The 13974-nt window shown below is 41.9% G+C and overlaps 1 protein-coding gene across 1 annotated transcript in view; it reads left to right on the plus strand.

Annotated features, from left to right (window-relative positions):
• The window catches only part of Arhgap42 (Rho GTPase activating protein 42), a 220999-nt gene that overhangs the window by 189080 nt on the left and 17945 nt on the right, over positions 1–13974 (plus strand). Inside the window, exons 11-17 of the mRNA XM_052189140.1 lie at positions 274–352; positions 1640–1679; positions 7410–7472; positions 8611–8685; positions 9474–9558; positions 10350–10408; positions 13746–13851. Coding sequence (XP_052045100.1) covers positions 274–352; positions 1640–1679; positions 7410–7472; positions 8611–8685; positions 9474–9558; positions 10350–10408; positions 13746–13851 — 507 coding nt within the window. The remainder of the gene's footprint in view (positions 1–273; positions 353–1639; positions 1680–7409; positions 7473–8610; positions 8686–9473; positions 9559–10349; positions 10409–13745; positions 13852–13974) is intronic.

A 13974-nucleotide genomic window follows, 5' to 3' on the forward strand; every position in this document is an offset into this window, starting at 1 on the left:
GCATATATGTGTATGTGTCATATGTGTCATGTGTGAGTGTCTGTCATTTGTGAGTGTCATGTGTGAGTGTCATGTGTGTGTGTCATGCATGACTTTTCCAGAAAAGGGCTGTAGAATAAACCTTCCACTTTTCTATTTCCCTTTTTCTTCATTGCTTTTGATCTTTTTTCTTTCCAAATTATGACTTTATAATTAATTAAAAGACTTGAAAATTAACAAACGCTAAAAGGCACAGTAGAATGAATTTCACATGTAGTGTCTGTCTATTGATAGGCATGGCATCATTACGCTACAGGCATTCTCTGAAGCTAACCGGAAACTCTGGCTGGAGGCCATGGACGGGAAAGAACCGGTAAGAGTGGGATGCCATGTCTAATTTGTGTTTCACTCTAAAGCTTACAAAGTAGCCTTTTAATGTGTATATAATATAAACTGGAAGCATTGAAGTAACAAAGAAGAGAAAGCCTGTCCTGCTTCCCTAGTGCCCGCTCAGTCATCAGCATGTAACTCCTACAGGGAAATCTCCCTGTTTCCAACACCAGCGTACAACTCTAAAATTACTTTAAAACATTTATAATCATGAATTTGGTTGCATGTCTTGCCTCATTTTATTAAGTTACTATTTAGAATATGTGTGGAGTCATCCTGTGATCTAGGCCTCTCTTTAAAGAACATCAGTTTACCAGAGCTGTGGTAGGACGCATGCCCATGTGCTGGACATTTTGTCTGTAATAGTCGTTTCGATGTCTGGGTGGCCGTTTACTCACAAACATCAGGGAGGTTTATGCAGGGAAGAGAGGAGCTCTCTTTGCTTCCTTACTCAGCACTGTCCTCAGGTCCTAGAGTGAGAACACACAGGATAAACAGCTATCGCTCCATCACTAGAGAAGATGCCACTCATGGCAGAGACCAAGAACGGTCCAAGCTACGGCCTGAGCAAAGGCACTAGGCAGCTTGTTCTGCGGACTCTGAGTCCCTCCCTCCAACCCTGTTCCTAGGTCACAGACTGATGTGACAGGTACTGGGAGTACACTTTAGACTGCAAAGTTTAGAGTCCAGACACTAAGCACACAATGATGTGATTTCAAGCCTACCCAACTAAAATAGTAAAAAGATCTGGCTCTGGGTTGATTATTTTCCTTTTGTACTGTGTTGTTTTGTTTACACAATGTCAGTCAATCAAAAATCAAAAATTTCGATCAGTAGTAGGTTTTAAATTAAAAAAAAAAAAACTTTTCACACGAATGGCTAAGAAGTCCTGATCTAGAGCAGATGCAAGAGTGGTTTGTGACCTCAGCAGTGTCAACAAGACTGTGCCCACATGAAAGAAATTTGAGGAAGGAGCAAAGTCAGATGAGTTCCACAATAAGAGACACTTCCAAAAGAAGGTGCTGGAAGCATGGGTTGGGAAAGAGAGTGAAATGCCCAAGTCAGATGGAGAAGGACAGAACGTAGCCCAGGCTATACCGGCAAGGATGTATCTGTCATCAGTAGCTAAGCTGAGCGAGCGGCGGCACCCTGGAATCAGCTGGCCGGCTGCGAGTCGAGTCCCGGGGGTTGTGTTTTAATGTGAGCATCACCCGGCCTCTTCCGCATGGCCGTTGACGGCAGTAACTAACTGATGTGCTTTCTTCTCTAGATTTATACGCTGCCTGCCATAATTAGCAAGAAAGAAGAAAGTAAGTCCTTCCCCTTCCTTTAGAACTTTTTCATGAACACTTTATAGTTTTTGGTCTAAGACTTTTAAAGAAACAGAAACTTTTAATGAGAAACAAGGTTTTCTACATTCTGACTTGCCCTGAAGAGTAAACCATAAATCAATGCAGTCTCATTTCCTGACAGAAAAATGAGAAAGGCAGCCACAGAGAGAGCATGTGAGTTCTGAACGTGATCCTTGCTGGTATCTCCCCTCAGCTTGCTCCATTCCCTCAAACGTAACCCAAGGGGAAACCCTCAACTCCTAGTCCCACAGAGTATCATAAAAAAACAACAGTAAGGACAGCGGAGGGTTCTCAGCAAGGTTGTGTTCCGAGTGTGGAGAGACCTGCCGTAGAGCAGGAAGGAGTCTGGTGTGCTGGTGCCGTCAAAAGCACTCTACAGTCTGAGCAGGAAGGGCGCCCTTGCTGTGCAGTCCCGTGTGACTCTGTACTTGCTCTCCATGCTATACATAAAGCTGTGTAACTCTTTAGAAAAGGAAAGTTTGCTGATTCTCAGGGAAACCTCCCTGTGAGAAACAAACAAGAACCCCACAAAGAACTGGCCAGGATATTGAATCTATGTCTATTTGGTTATGATGCATAATGTATTCTTCTGGAGATTACAAGACATGGTTAATTATTTTGGTTTGGGGGAGTAGTTATCGTCAGTGTTAAGCAGATGCTGTCCACCAGAATAGAACTTCACTAGGAAAAGTCATAATTTTGCCATCTGAATTCATTTTTCAGGAAAACAAAATCATCTTTCTTGGCTAGTAGTCCTAGTTCAACATCTCCATCTTAGTCCTTAGCAAAGGAAAAGACAATCGGTGTGTCACAGATTTTCTCTGCTGCCACCTTAAGCCTGTCTCTTCTCAAGTGGCAAATTTTGTGTGTGGGTTTAGCAAGTCCTTCACCCCGGCTCTAAATGGAGTGTCCCTGTTGTGCACCTGCTTTATCCCTGGGCGGATAACAGGGATATCTGCATTTCAGAGGATGTTTGTGTGGGGTATATACTCACTCTTAAAGTTTCTGAACAGCTATAACATTTAACCCTTGCCTGGATAACTTTCTTCTGTGGGCCTTGGGGTGTGGTCTTCCTAGTGTGAAACAGGCTTTAAGCTTCTTTTCATGTTCTCAGTCGTTGCCATCTGTCTGTGAACAGTCTCCCTCCTGAGCTTTACACTGCTGGGCTAGTTTATCACTGGGGTTTCCCAGGTGTCTTAAGTAGCTTGGGCCATCATTTCACCCTCCCACGGGGACAAAGCTCTGTAGGTTCAAAGGTCAAATGCAGTTTTACTCCCCTTGAAGGGAGTTCTAGCTTACACATATTGCATGTGTCTGATGGGTGTAGAGAACCAGCTCTTCATCTTTTGGGAAGAAGAGAAAGGTTCTGAGGGCATCTCAAGATAAATTTGTTCTTGTCTCTTTTTTCCCTCTAAAAATACATATGGCATGATGTTAGATATCTGTATGTTTTCATCAGAAATGCCAGATTAGAAATGTGAGGGGGAGATTAAAGACAAGTATTGTGTTTTCCTGGCAGCCCTGGGGAGGTGCGGTGAGACCACTGGGGTCACACGGGAGGGGAGAGCTGGGTTTGGGTCAGGAGCAAATTGAAAGAACAAGGACTTTTGCCTCCTTAGCTGCAGAAAGCAGTTCTTGTCCTCACTGCTGCTGGAACTCTGTTGAGTTCATAGCTTTTGTGATGCTAAACAGCCTCTTTGGAAACTTCAGTTGGATTTTAATAAAAGCTTTGTCCCTGCACAGTTTCCAATGGGGAAAAAATGCTTACACTTAACTTTTGATTGAGCAACTTAACTTTATTAAGTAGTCTGTCTTTAGGCCAGATGACATTAGTACTATAGGATTTCAGTGTCTGGGAATTTGGTGGCAGGTGGACTCTGCATGCTCTTCTGGTCTTCTCCAAAACAGGGAGAAGTAGGGGTGGGGCACAGGGCAGTCTCTGGAGAGTTCACGGAGTGTTAGCTGGTCCACATTACTCCTTGAGGAAACCACTGAAGAAGTTTGCTCAGACTCAGATATGGAGAAGGGGGACCAAAAGAACAGCATTTGGTTGCTCTTCTTGGTCACCTGTTCTGAAGCAGACATAGCCCCTACCCAGAACTCCACATTTCTGCCATGTAGAAGACTTTGTCTTCTGCCATAGAAGAACTAAGAGAAACACTATCTCTGTGCATGTGTGTTACGTGTGGGGACCCCCTTGCCACAGCATTGTGTGTAGGTCAGAGAACAACCTCACTGTAAGTTCTCACCATCTCCTTTAATAGAGACAAGGCCTCCTGTTTGCAGCTGAGCACACCAGGCTGCCCAGCCCTGGGCTCCCAGAGGAATCTCTTTAAAGTGGCTTCCATCTTACTCTCTGAGTGCTAAATCTAACTTTATGTAGGTTCCTAGGATTTAAACTTCAAGCTTGCAAAGCAAGAACTTTACTCATGCCATCTCCCCAGCTCAAGCACACCCCTTTTAATGGTGTCATATACCTTACTAATGAAACTTTCCATGTCTGTCTTTTCTGAAATTAAGAGTAAGTGGTTTCTATTTTTCAGCCATTAAAAGCAACAACATCTTTAGTTGAATTTTTCTTAGCACTAATGGAAGCAATTTAATAACCCTCTCATGGCTTTAGAATACTGGTCATTCTGCATCACAAAAAATGTCTAAAATTTGACACTTCACAAGACTGTATTTTGCAAGTCAACTAGAGACAAACTATGTTAACCACACACCCTTTTTCCCCAGCATAGCAGAGAATGCTGTGAACTGACACGAGGTGATACAAAGGGGGCATATAGTTCTCCTTCAGAATATGAATTTTGTTAGCTTGGATTTATTTCCTTGAGTCTGTGTTGTCACAGCAAAAATTGTTTAAGTTACACATAATTAAATGAGAGAAGGAGAGGCCAGGCTGTGATGACAGCTGATCACTGATTGGGAGATCTCAGAGGCGAGGCCAGGCTGTGGTGACAGCTGATCACTGATTGGGAGATCTCAGAGGCGAGGCCAGGCTGCGGTGACAGCTGATCACTGATTGGTAGATCTCAGAGGCGAGGCCAGGCTGTGGTGACAGCTGATCACTGATTGGTAGATCTCAGAGGCCAGGCCAGGCTGTGGTGACAGCTGATCACTGATTGGGAGATCTCAGAGGCTTGTAGCAGCAAACGTTCTGATCGGGTTCATAGTGCCTGTCCACACAGGGCCTCAGTGAGTTCAGAGAGTCACTGTATCAGGCTGATCTATGTCAATCGCAATAACCTTGGGCGGCTGGAAAGTGACACAGGATCACTTTCATTCCATCCTATTGGATAGCATCGATCCTATAATGATAACTAGTCTTCAATATTCTAAGAAATATAGTCTTATGGTATGAAGGACAAAGCAGCAAATATATGTAAATAACAGCTACAGTGTGCACAGTCTGTTCAGTTCCGTGACATGCTGTGTTCCATCGTTGTGATTATTTTGAAGTATAATAAACCGGAAGGAACATTTCTTAATTTTTTCAGGGGCCTCCTGAGCTCCCAATGCTTCCCCCACTAAATGCATGAGCTGTGTCTATTTAAAGAAACAAAGCTTTTCTCTGGGCCCAATATGCTCTTTGTCGATTGCTTCTTTGTTTTGTTTTTAAGTAATACGGCATGCCTTCTTAAACAATGACACTACCTCAAGCCATAGTTGTTTTGGACATACCCAAATAAGAAAGGCCTGTCTCATACAGCATCTATATCTATCTATATCTATATATCTATATCTATATCTATATCTAATCTATATCTATCTATATATCTATCTATATATCTATATCTATATATTTATAGATATAGATATAGATATGTTGGCATCATACCGAAGTCAGAATCAGCAACAGGCATGAGCACAGAGCCAACACCCCACATCACCTACTTTACTTAAAACACCATTTTTGTAACTTTCTAAATGCTACTTTAATTCATCCTTTAGCAGTCCTATAAGCAAGAGATTTTTATACTTAATTTGTAAAAGAGATTAAAACCATGTCTACTAGCAAACATTTTATTCTCTGTCTTGGCATTTTCATTATGTGTTGTGTATGAGCACGTGTCTGAATGCTTTTGTATGTCTCTCTGTGTTCGTGTTTATATGTATATTTGTTTGTGTTTATGCATGTGTACAAGCTTATGTGTGTGCAAATGTGTGCCAAAGGGGAGGCCGAAGGCTGATGTCTGGACTCATCTTCCATTGTTCCTCCACATTATTCCCTGAGTGGAGGTCTCTCAGGCTCACCCCAGGCCAGTCTCACTAGCCAGCTTAGCTGGGAACTCTGTCTCTGCTTTCTTGGTTTGGAATTATGGCTGACCACCATGTCCATCCAGGAGAGTATTTGTTGTTCTTCTTTTATTTAATTTTTTTGTATTTTTGTGGCCTGCTGGGTATCTGAACTCTAGTTATCATGCTTATATGGCAACCACTTATCTACTGAGTTGTCTCCCCAGCTCCTAGTGACATGAGTTTTAATTGGAAGAGTACACATCGTCTTCCTTTCTCATCTGGTTTTGAGTACATATTCTGATTTCCATCCCCTTCCCTCGAAGGACCCTTTCGTTTCTGCTGTCTCTTGTTGTCACTGTTGGTTTTGAGTTTACCTCAGTCTCACTGTGTAGCCCCAGCTGACCATAACCTCTGCATCCTCCATCCTCCTCTGCAGTGTTGGGATGACAAGTGTGTCTACCCATTGCCACTCTTTGCATCTCATAGGTGAAGGTTCTCATTTGCAAACGCCAGTAGGCATGCTCCAAGACACACTGCATTGTCCCCGGGCTTGGACGAGCCTGCGGGATTGGCTGGCTATACTCAGTGCTGGCTGCCATCTTAGCTCCATGAGCCAGCTCTTTGAGGCAAAGTACAAACAGTCAAAGGCAATGAACAAAAATCTAGTTTAGGTTTGCCTTCCCATCTTATTCATTTGTTCCATGATTAGTATTGAGTGATGGCTGTAGTTGGTGGACACATACTGTAGTGGCTCTTGTGTGGAGCTCAGGGGACAGTTTGCAAGAGTTGAGTCCCTGCTTCTTCCTTATGGGTCTCAGGGATCAAATTCTGGTCATGATGAAGGGCAGCAAGTGCTTCTGCCCATGGAACCATCTAGCTAACCCTGCGCCTGATTTAAAGAAGGTCTAGCACAGAGTGAACATTATTTACTCTTTTCTACTTCAGGACTAGGGTAGGGGAGGTCCTGGACATGGACTCAGTTCTGCATGTGGGCTCATGAGTTCTGCACGAGGGCTGAGCACATCTGAGTTACGCTGAGAGTAAAGCATAGCTTAAAAGAGAAGTGAGCTTGAAACCCAGACCCTAAGTGGAAAGAGCACCCCAGTTTTCAGCAACCTGATGAATTATGCTAAGGGCCTCATGCGGTTGTAGTGGCCTCATGGGGAAGAATGAGTACCTGAAAGGCCTTCCCCTCACCTGTCACTCTTCTGAGGATGTGGGGAGCCTCAACACTCTCCTGTGCTTCTTGAGGCTCTCAGGAGGGTCTGTGCTTCCTACTGTTCAGCTTCATGAAGGGAATGTGAAGCTCCCTGGTGAATTAAGGGATCTGGTGAATGCAGTAGCAACCACCATGGTGGTAAACCTTGAGGACACAGAGCAGAGCCAGCTGGAGTGGGGAAGGCAAACTCCACCTCAGATCTTAATTAGTCTGTGTCTCACTTGCAGTGTACTTAAACGAAGCAGGTTTCAACTTTGTGAGAAAATGCATTCAAGCTGTAGAAACAAGAGGTGAGTTTGGGGATAGGTGCATGGTTATCCTTGTATGTATGTCTTCCTTTCCCACCCAAACCCCTCAGTTAGAAATGGTAGTCAGCTTTGGGGCATGAACAGGAAAATAATATTGAGAATGCTACAGATTTAAACTGGGTGAATATAAAGCTAGTTATATTTTCAATTGAATTATATGCTTTCTTTTTAAGATTAACTTATTTTATATGTGAGTACCTGAATGTATTTATGTGTACTGTCTGAAATCCTGGTGTCTGAAGAGGCAAAAAGAGGACATCAGATCCCCTGAAACTGGAGTTATAGATGGATGTAAGCCATTTTGTGGGTGCAGGGAAATGAACCTGGCTCCTATAAGAATAAGCAATACTCTTAACCACTGAGGCCTCTCTCCAGTCCCTTTACTATTTCTCTCATAGCTTTGTCAAACTTGTCACCATGTCTACTTCTTGCTGAAGGGCAAAATACTATCTATCACTGCAAGCTTTTTCAGGTTTTTCAAGTACTAGAGGTCAGATCTTAGGAAGGCTGTATCCATTGTCTATCTGTCTTACATTCTCAGTGACTTGAGAGACCATTTCATTCATTCTTCCTGTCTTTCAGCTTTCCCTCTGGGAATAAATCATTACCTCATAAAGCTGCCTTCAGAAAACAGCTACATACTTTTACTTCCTGAAACACTTGTTTAAAGCAAAAGTCCTGTTGTGCATTCACAGTTTTCTACATGTACACTGTTTAAGGGGTGAAGTAGAATCCTTGGTTTCTATCAATCTGCTCCCCTGCCTTTGAATAAATTTGTACATGACATGGGACCATTGAATGCAGAGGATGCTTTAATACAGAAGAAGTAGATGGGCAATATTGGTCTTCTTTTATTTTGAAGCATCTTTATGTTCAAAGAGTGATGAATAGAAAGCTTTACTTCAGGACTTTGAAGATCTCAAAAGACATAAATCACTGTTGAGTGTCTGCTTTCAGATGTCTGTGCTGGATGGGTGCTTTCAGGGTAGGATGGCTAAGAATCCACAGCCAAACTGAAGAAGTGTCTTTCAGATTCTGCATGGGCACATCTGTCTGGGGTTGTAGGCTCTGTGCTTGAGATATACCTTAACTCATTCTCTTGTAAATTTCTTCCCACTAGGCATCACTATCTTGGGCCTGTACCGAATAGGAGGAGTGAACTCCAAGGTCCAGAAACTCATGAACACCACATTTTGTAAGTTTTAGAGAAAACAGGGGTGCCATTTTTTTTTTGATATTTGTACAGATAATCCAACTCAGGTCTTTCTGGTTTCTTATCTTTGTTAATTCTTACTTCATACTGAAAGTTAACTTTTGAAAGATTGCACTGGAATATGGGAGAGCTGCCACTTGAACCCAGGACCCACATTTTACCAGTCTGCTCAAACATTAGTTCTTTTATTCACATTTAAATGTTGTGCTATAATAGATGCCATTTTTTGTGAGGTTGATCTTTCACGTGTCCTTTGTTAGCTAGTGGTACAGGAATATGCATGGGCATACGGGTGCCCTTTATAGTTCTAGACTGTTTGCTGGCTTAGAATCCCAGATCCACCATTTAAAAGCTTTCTGCTATCTTGCTTAACTTCTATGTGTCTCTGTCTTCTCCATTTTTAAGTTGAGGGTGATACTCCCTGTTTCTTCAGATATGTAAGAACTGAGTTAATGCTGGCCCATGCTAAGCACTTAGAAGCATGCCCCCATCCTGTCAACCATTATCAAGAAACTAATGCTAACATTATTTCAAAAGAAAATAATGCTATATGGTATCTTTGAGTGTAAGAAACAGAGTGACTTTCCAATCAGATTATAAAGGCATCTTTCCAGTAGTGAACTCTACTGGAGTATAGTACTGAACTCTACTAGAGTCCAAAGAACTGAATCTCTCTTCCTTCAACCCACTTGAGTTGGTATGCATTCTTGTCATGGCACAGGCAATATTTTGAATTGCAATTTAAACATTTCCAATTTTATTCTTTCCAGCTCCCAAGTCCCCTCCTGATATGGACATTGATGTTGAGCTGTGGGACAATAAGACTATAACAAGTGGGCTGAAAAACTACCTCAGGTGAGGAAGGTTTAGTACTGGGGATTCTGGCCATGAGCACTCTCCTCTTCCTTCGAAAGAAACTATGTGATTACATGGAATCCGTGTGCACGGGCTTCACTCCCAGGCTGAAGCCTTTCTAAGGCGAAGCAGCATAAGTGGCATTTACACATTCAGGAACTTGTAATGTTTTTTCCAACAGTAATTTCAAAAGCTGCAGTATTTTGTGCATCCTGAGTTAGTCTTTTTATTTCCTTAAATATGTCAGGCTTTGTGTGTGTGTTTTTAAATATATTGAAATGAGTCTTTCTAAAGTTATAGCCCTATCTTTTTGTTGTTTTGTTTCTGATTGGTTGGTTTTGGTTTTGAGACAGGGTCTTTCTGCCCTTCCACTTGCCACATGTCTGAGAATGACCGTGAGCTTATGATCCACCTGTCTCTATGTTAACAGCGGTAGGATTGCAGGTGGACACTGCCATACCTGTGTTACATTGTACTAGGGACCCGCACAGGGTGTTGTGCATGCTACGCCAGCACCCACCATCAGACCTACATGCTCAGTGTAGCATTCCTTTATACACAGTTGCTGTAAGAGTGTCCAAGGCCATCACTGTCTGAGCTCTGCAGTTTAGCACTGTCTGGAGCCCCGTTCTAGGACTTTCTCATGCTACCTAAGCAGCTAGTTATTTTTGTCCGTCATTGAATTGTCTTTGATTGGCTAAAAACAATCACAGAGTTTTTAAAGAAGACCTGGACATGTAGGGAGACCAAGGTTCCTACAGTTCTAACTGTTCTTCGCTTGTCTGTTGTAGGTGCCTTGCAGAGCCACTGATGACTTACAAATTGCACAAGGATTTCATCATGGCTGTCAGTAAGTATGCTAGCTCCTGAAGCATACAACTTTAGTGCCTATTACACACACATTTGAAACCTCCTCAACATTTTTTCATATTCCGTTTAAAAAATGTTGCCAATGTGGCATATTATAGTCAACAAAAATTACACGGTAAACTAAATATTTTGTCCTTTAAGAAGACAGACCATGCACTCTCCCAACACCTGTTGTTATTGAGGTGACAGTCTTATGTGATTTGAAAGGCTGAACAGAATTCTGATTTCTTATTTGAGTGACAAAAACATTTTTCTATGGCAGGAAAAAATTTTTTTTTGGCTTTTTGAGACAGGGTTTCTTTGTGCACCCTTAGCTTTCCTGGAAATCTCTATAGACCAGCTGGCCTCCAATTCAGAACTCAGAGATTCACCTGCCTCTGCCCCTCAAGTGCTGGGATTAAAGACATGTACCACCACCACCCTGCTGACAGAAAAAAATTAAATTATATTAATTTTATTTATGTGGGATGAATTTATATGTATCATGTATATGCCCTTGAAGTTCAGAGGGCATTGGATCCTTTGGGACTGAAGATACAGGCAGTTCTGAGTTTTCTGATATGGGTACTAGTAACTAAATGCAGGTCCTTTGCAAGAGCAGTGAGTGTCCATAAACATTGAACCACTTCTCCATCACCATGAGAGCAGCTTTGTGGTTATAAGCATGTTCACAAGTGTATGAAGGAAGTAATGTCAGTATTTACACTTACAGATTGTATTCCTAAGACTGAAGAAACAGCTCAAACATTATGAGCATATACAAAATCTTGTATAAATTCCCTTCCCCCCAAATTACTTGCTATATTCCCAGATTTTTGTCATTTATTTATGTCACTGCGGGGGCCATAGTGTTACATTAGTGCAATTAATTGGAAAATCAGGCATTGGGACCTCAAAGACAGTAAGCATGTAACCTAAAGAGTTAGTAATACATACTTTACAGTTATTGGGACCAGACTGCTAGCTTGGCATCTGATTGATCATCACAATGTGAATTATAGTGACCTACTCCTGTAATGCTGAGGTGCCATTTCGTTCTTAGAAGTGTATGAAGTGTAACTGTAGTTTAAGAGTATTCTTCATTCTTCACAGTCAAGAAAAACAAAAACACAAACAAATCCTCCAAACAGTTGCCTTCATTTCCACCATGCTTTGAAATGTCACAGAAGTGCTGTCTGCCAGTAAAAGTGTCAGGTAACACAGGTTACTTGAATTTAAGTTCACCAATCATGGCTGGCCATATGCCAGCATAACATCTTTCTAAGGTTTCTCCTGAATGTTCTCCACTCAACATTGTCTTCATATGAATGCAGCTTTGCCAAACGACTAGGGCCCAAGAAGTATGATTTCATTTTGTTGAGCCAGTCAGGACCTAGAGTAGATAAACGACTTCTCTAAGACACTAGTATATGGTAGCAGTCAGGGCTATAAACTAGGCACTGTTGTCATTCTTTTTGGTTCTAGACTCTTAATCCAGGAATTTTACTTTGTGATATTTGAGCCACTGTGTTGATACAAGTTTTTGGTGGGAAGTTTTCTTCACTTTCATTTTTGGAAAAAAATTATCTAGAAACCTGATATTTAAAATATATGTTTAGGCAAATGAGTCCTTAGGCAAAGGTTTGTTTAGTGTTAAGTCAATTGCTGAATGGATTTTAGACTAGTCAGAGTCAAGTTTCTTGTACTAAATTTCAGTAAAAAAGGAAAACATTACTGAAAAATCCTAGGAATATTCAGAACTCACTGGGAGAGAGGCTCAGCTGCATCAAGGATGTGTGAGGTTGGGTAGTGATATTTTTCTGTTAGTACTTTTATTTGGTTGTTGGATTGGTTGATTTAGTTGGTAAGTGGGATTTCATTGCTTTTTTTGAGATAGGGTCTCAAAGTATAGCAGTCTAGGGTGGTAGCCATTCCCAGCCTTGAACTTGGGGCCGTTTTCCTCCTTCCAGACCTTAAAGGGTAAGGTTGCAGTTGCCCGTCCTCACTCCGTGAGGGAATCTCTGCTCATTGCGTTTATGGTCCATTCTCTTTACCTATGCAGTCATATTTTCTTGGGTACCTTTGCATACTCTGGCCTTGATTCTAAATGTTCTTACCTTCATATATGTAGCAGGTATGTCAGAGTCTTGGCATCTCCGTTCTACCCCCTTACAGAGTCCTCAGAATTAGCTTGACCTGGGTGCTTTTCTCCTGTTTCCACATAGTTGTCTCTAGGTGACATGGTAATATAACATAAAGAATTTGAGAAAGCTCTTGAAAGGCTGGGCATTTGTGCCCAAGCTTGTCACTGGCAATGAGGGATGTCAGCTCCTTCAGAAGTGTTACAGGCACCCAGGCCTTAGTCTGGCACCACAGGGCTTGCTGAGATGATTTCTCAAGTTTCAGATGTCCTAGTGTTACTGTGAGTTCACTGTCTTCTGTTTACATAATGTGCACACTTCAGGAGTGTCACTTTCTTCTGCTGTGAAAAGGCACTGTGACCATGGCAAGTGTTATAAAGGACAACATTTAGGTAGGGCTGGCTTACAGTTCAGACTTTGTTTATTGCCATCTTGTCAGGAAGCATGGTAGCATGTAGGCTTGGGCATGTGACACCTCAAAGCCCACCCTAATGACATACTTCCTCCAATAAGACCACGCCTACTCCAACAAGGCTGTCTCTCCTAATTGCACCTCTCCCTGTGAACTGGTTGAGCCATTTTCATTCAAACAATCCTAGTCACACTGAACTTTTCCTTTGACTATGAACTGAAGAGAGGCACTCTGGCTCCCGCTGGTCACACAGGGTTAGAGCTCTAGCATGTTTCTATATAGGAATGTAAATTGTATCAACTAACACACTGGGCAGTCTATACCAGTATCTATAATTCCTATCCACACACATACATGTATTCACCTATGTATTATGTTTATGAAGGTCTTATTGTTAAACTCAAGCAGGCAATGCCTTAGGCCAGGACAATATAGTTTAGTGATGAGGAATAAGCTATAAAACAGTGCAGCTTGGTTTTTCTACTTCCTAACATTACAACCATGCACAAGCTCACTCACAAGCCTAAAAGATGTGTTAATAGCTGGGAGGCAGAGGAAGGCAGATTTCTGAGTTCGAGGCCAGCCTGGACTACAGAGTGAGTTCCAGGACAGCCAGGGCTACACAGAGAAACCCTGTCTTGGAAAAAAAAAAGATGTGTAAATAGCAACACGTGAAGAAATGCTTTAAGGGCATGAATGGTATGTTTGGGTGTGATGTTCACATGACTAATGTTTATATCACAGGTTTGAACACAATTACATCTGTAACCCTTTTTACATAACAGAGTCAGACGACCAAAACTACAGGGTGGAGGCCGTTCATGCACTGGTGCACAAATTGCCGGAGAAAAACAGAGAGATGCTGGACATCTTGATAAAACACCTTCTCAAGTAATTCTGCGGCTCACAATGTTCATTTAATGACTTGATAGTCTTATTAAGATAAGCTTGTTCATGTCTGTTTTGAAGTAAATGATGCTGTTATGTGATTGCTATTGTAAATGGATTTCCTTG

This window comes from Apodemus sylvaticus, chromosome 7 (assembly GCF_947179515.1).
Source record: "Apodemus sylvaticus chromosome 7, mApoSyl1.1, whole genome shotgun sequence".
Taxonomy (NCBI): domain Eukaryota; kingdom Metazoa; phylum Chordata; class Mammalia; order Rodentia; family Muridae; genus Apodemus; species Apodemus sylvaticus.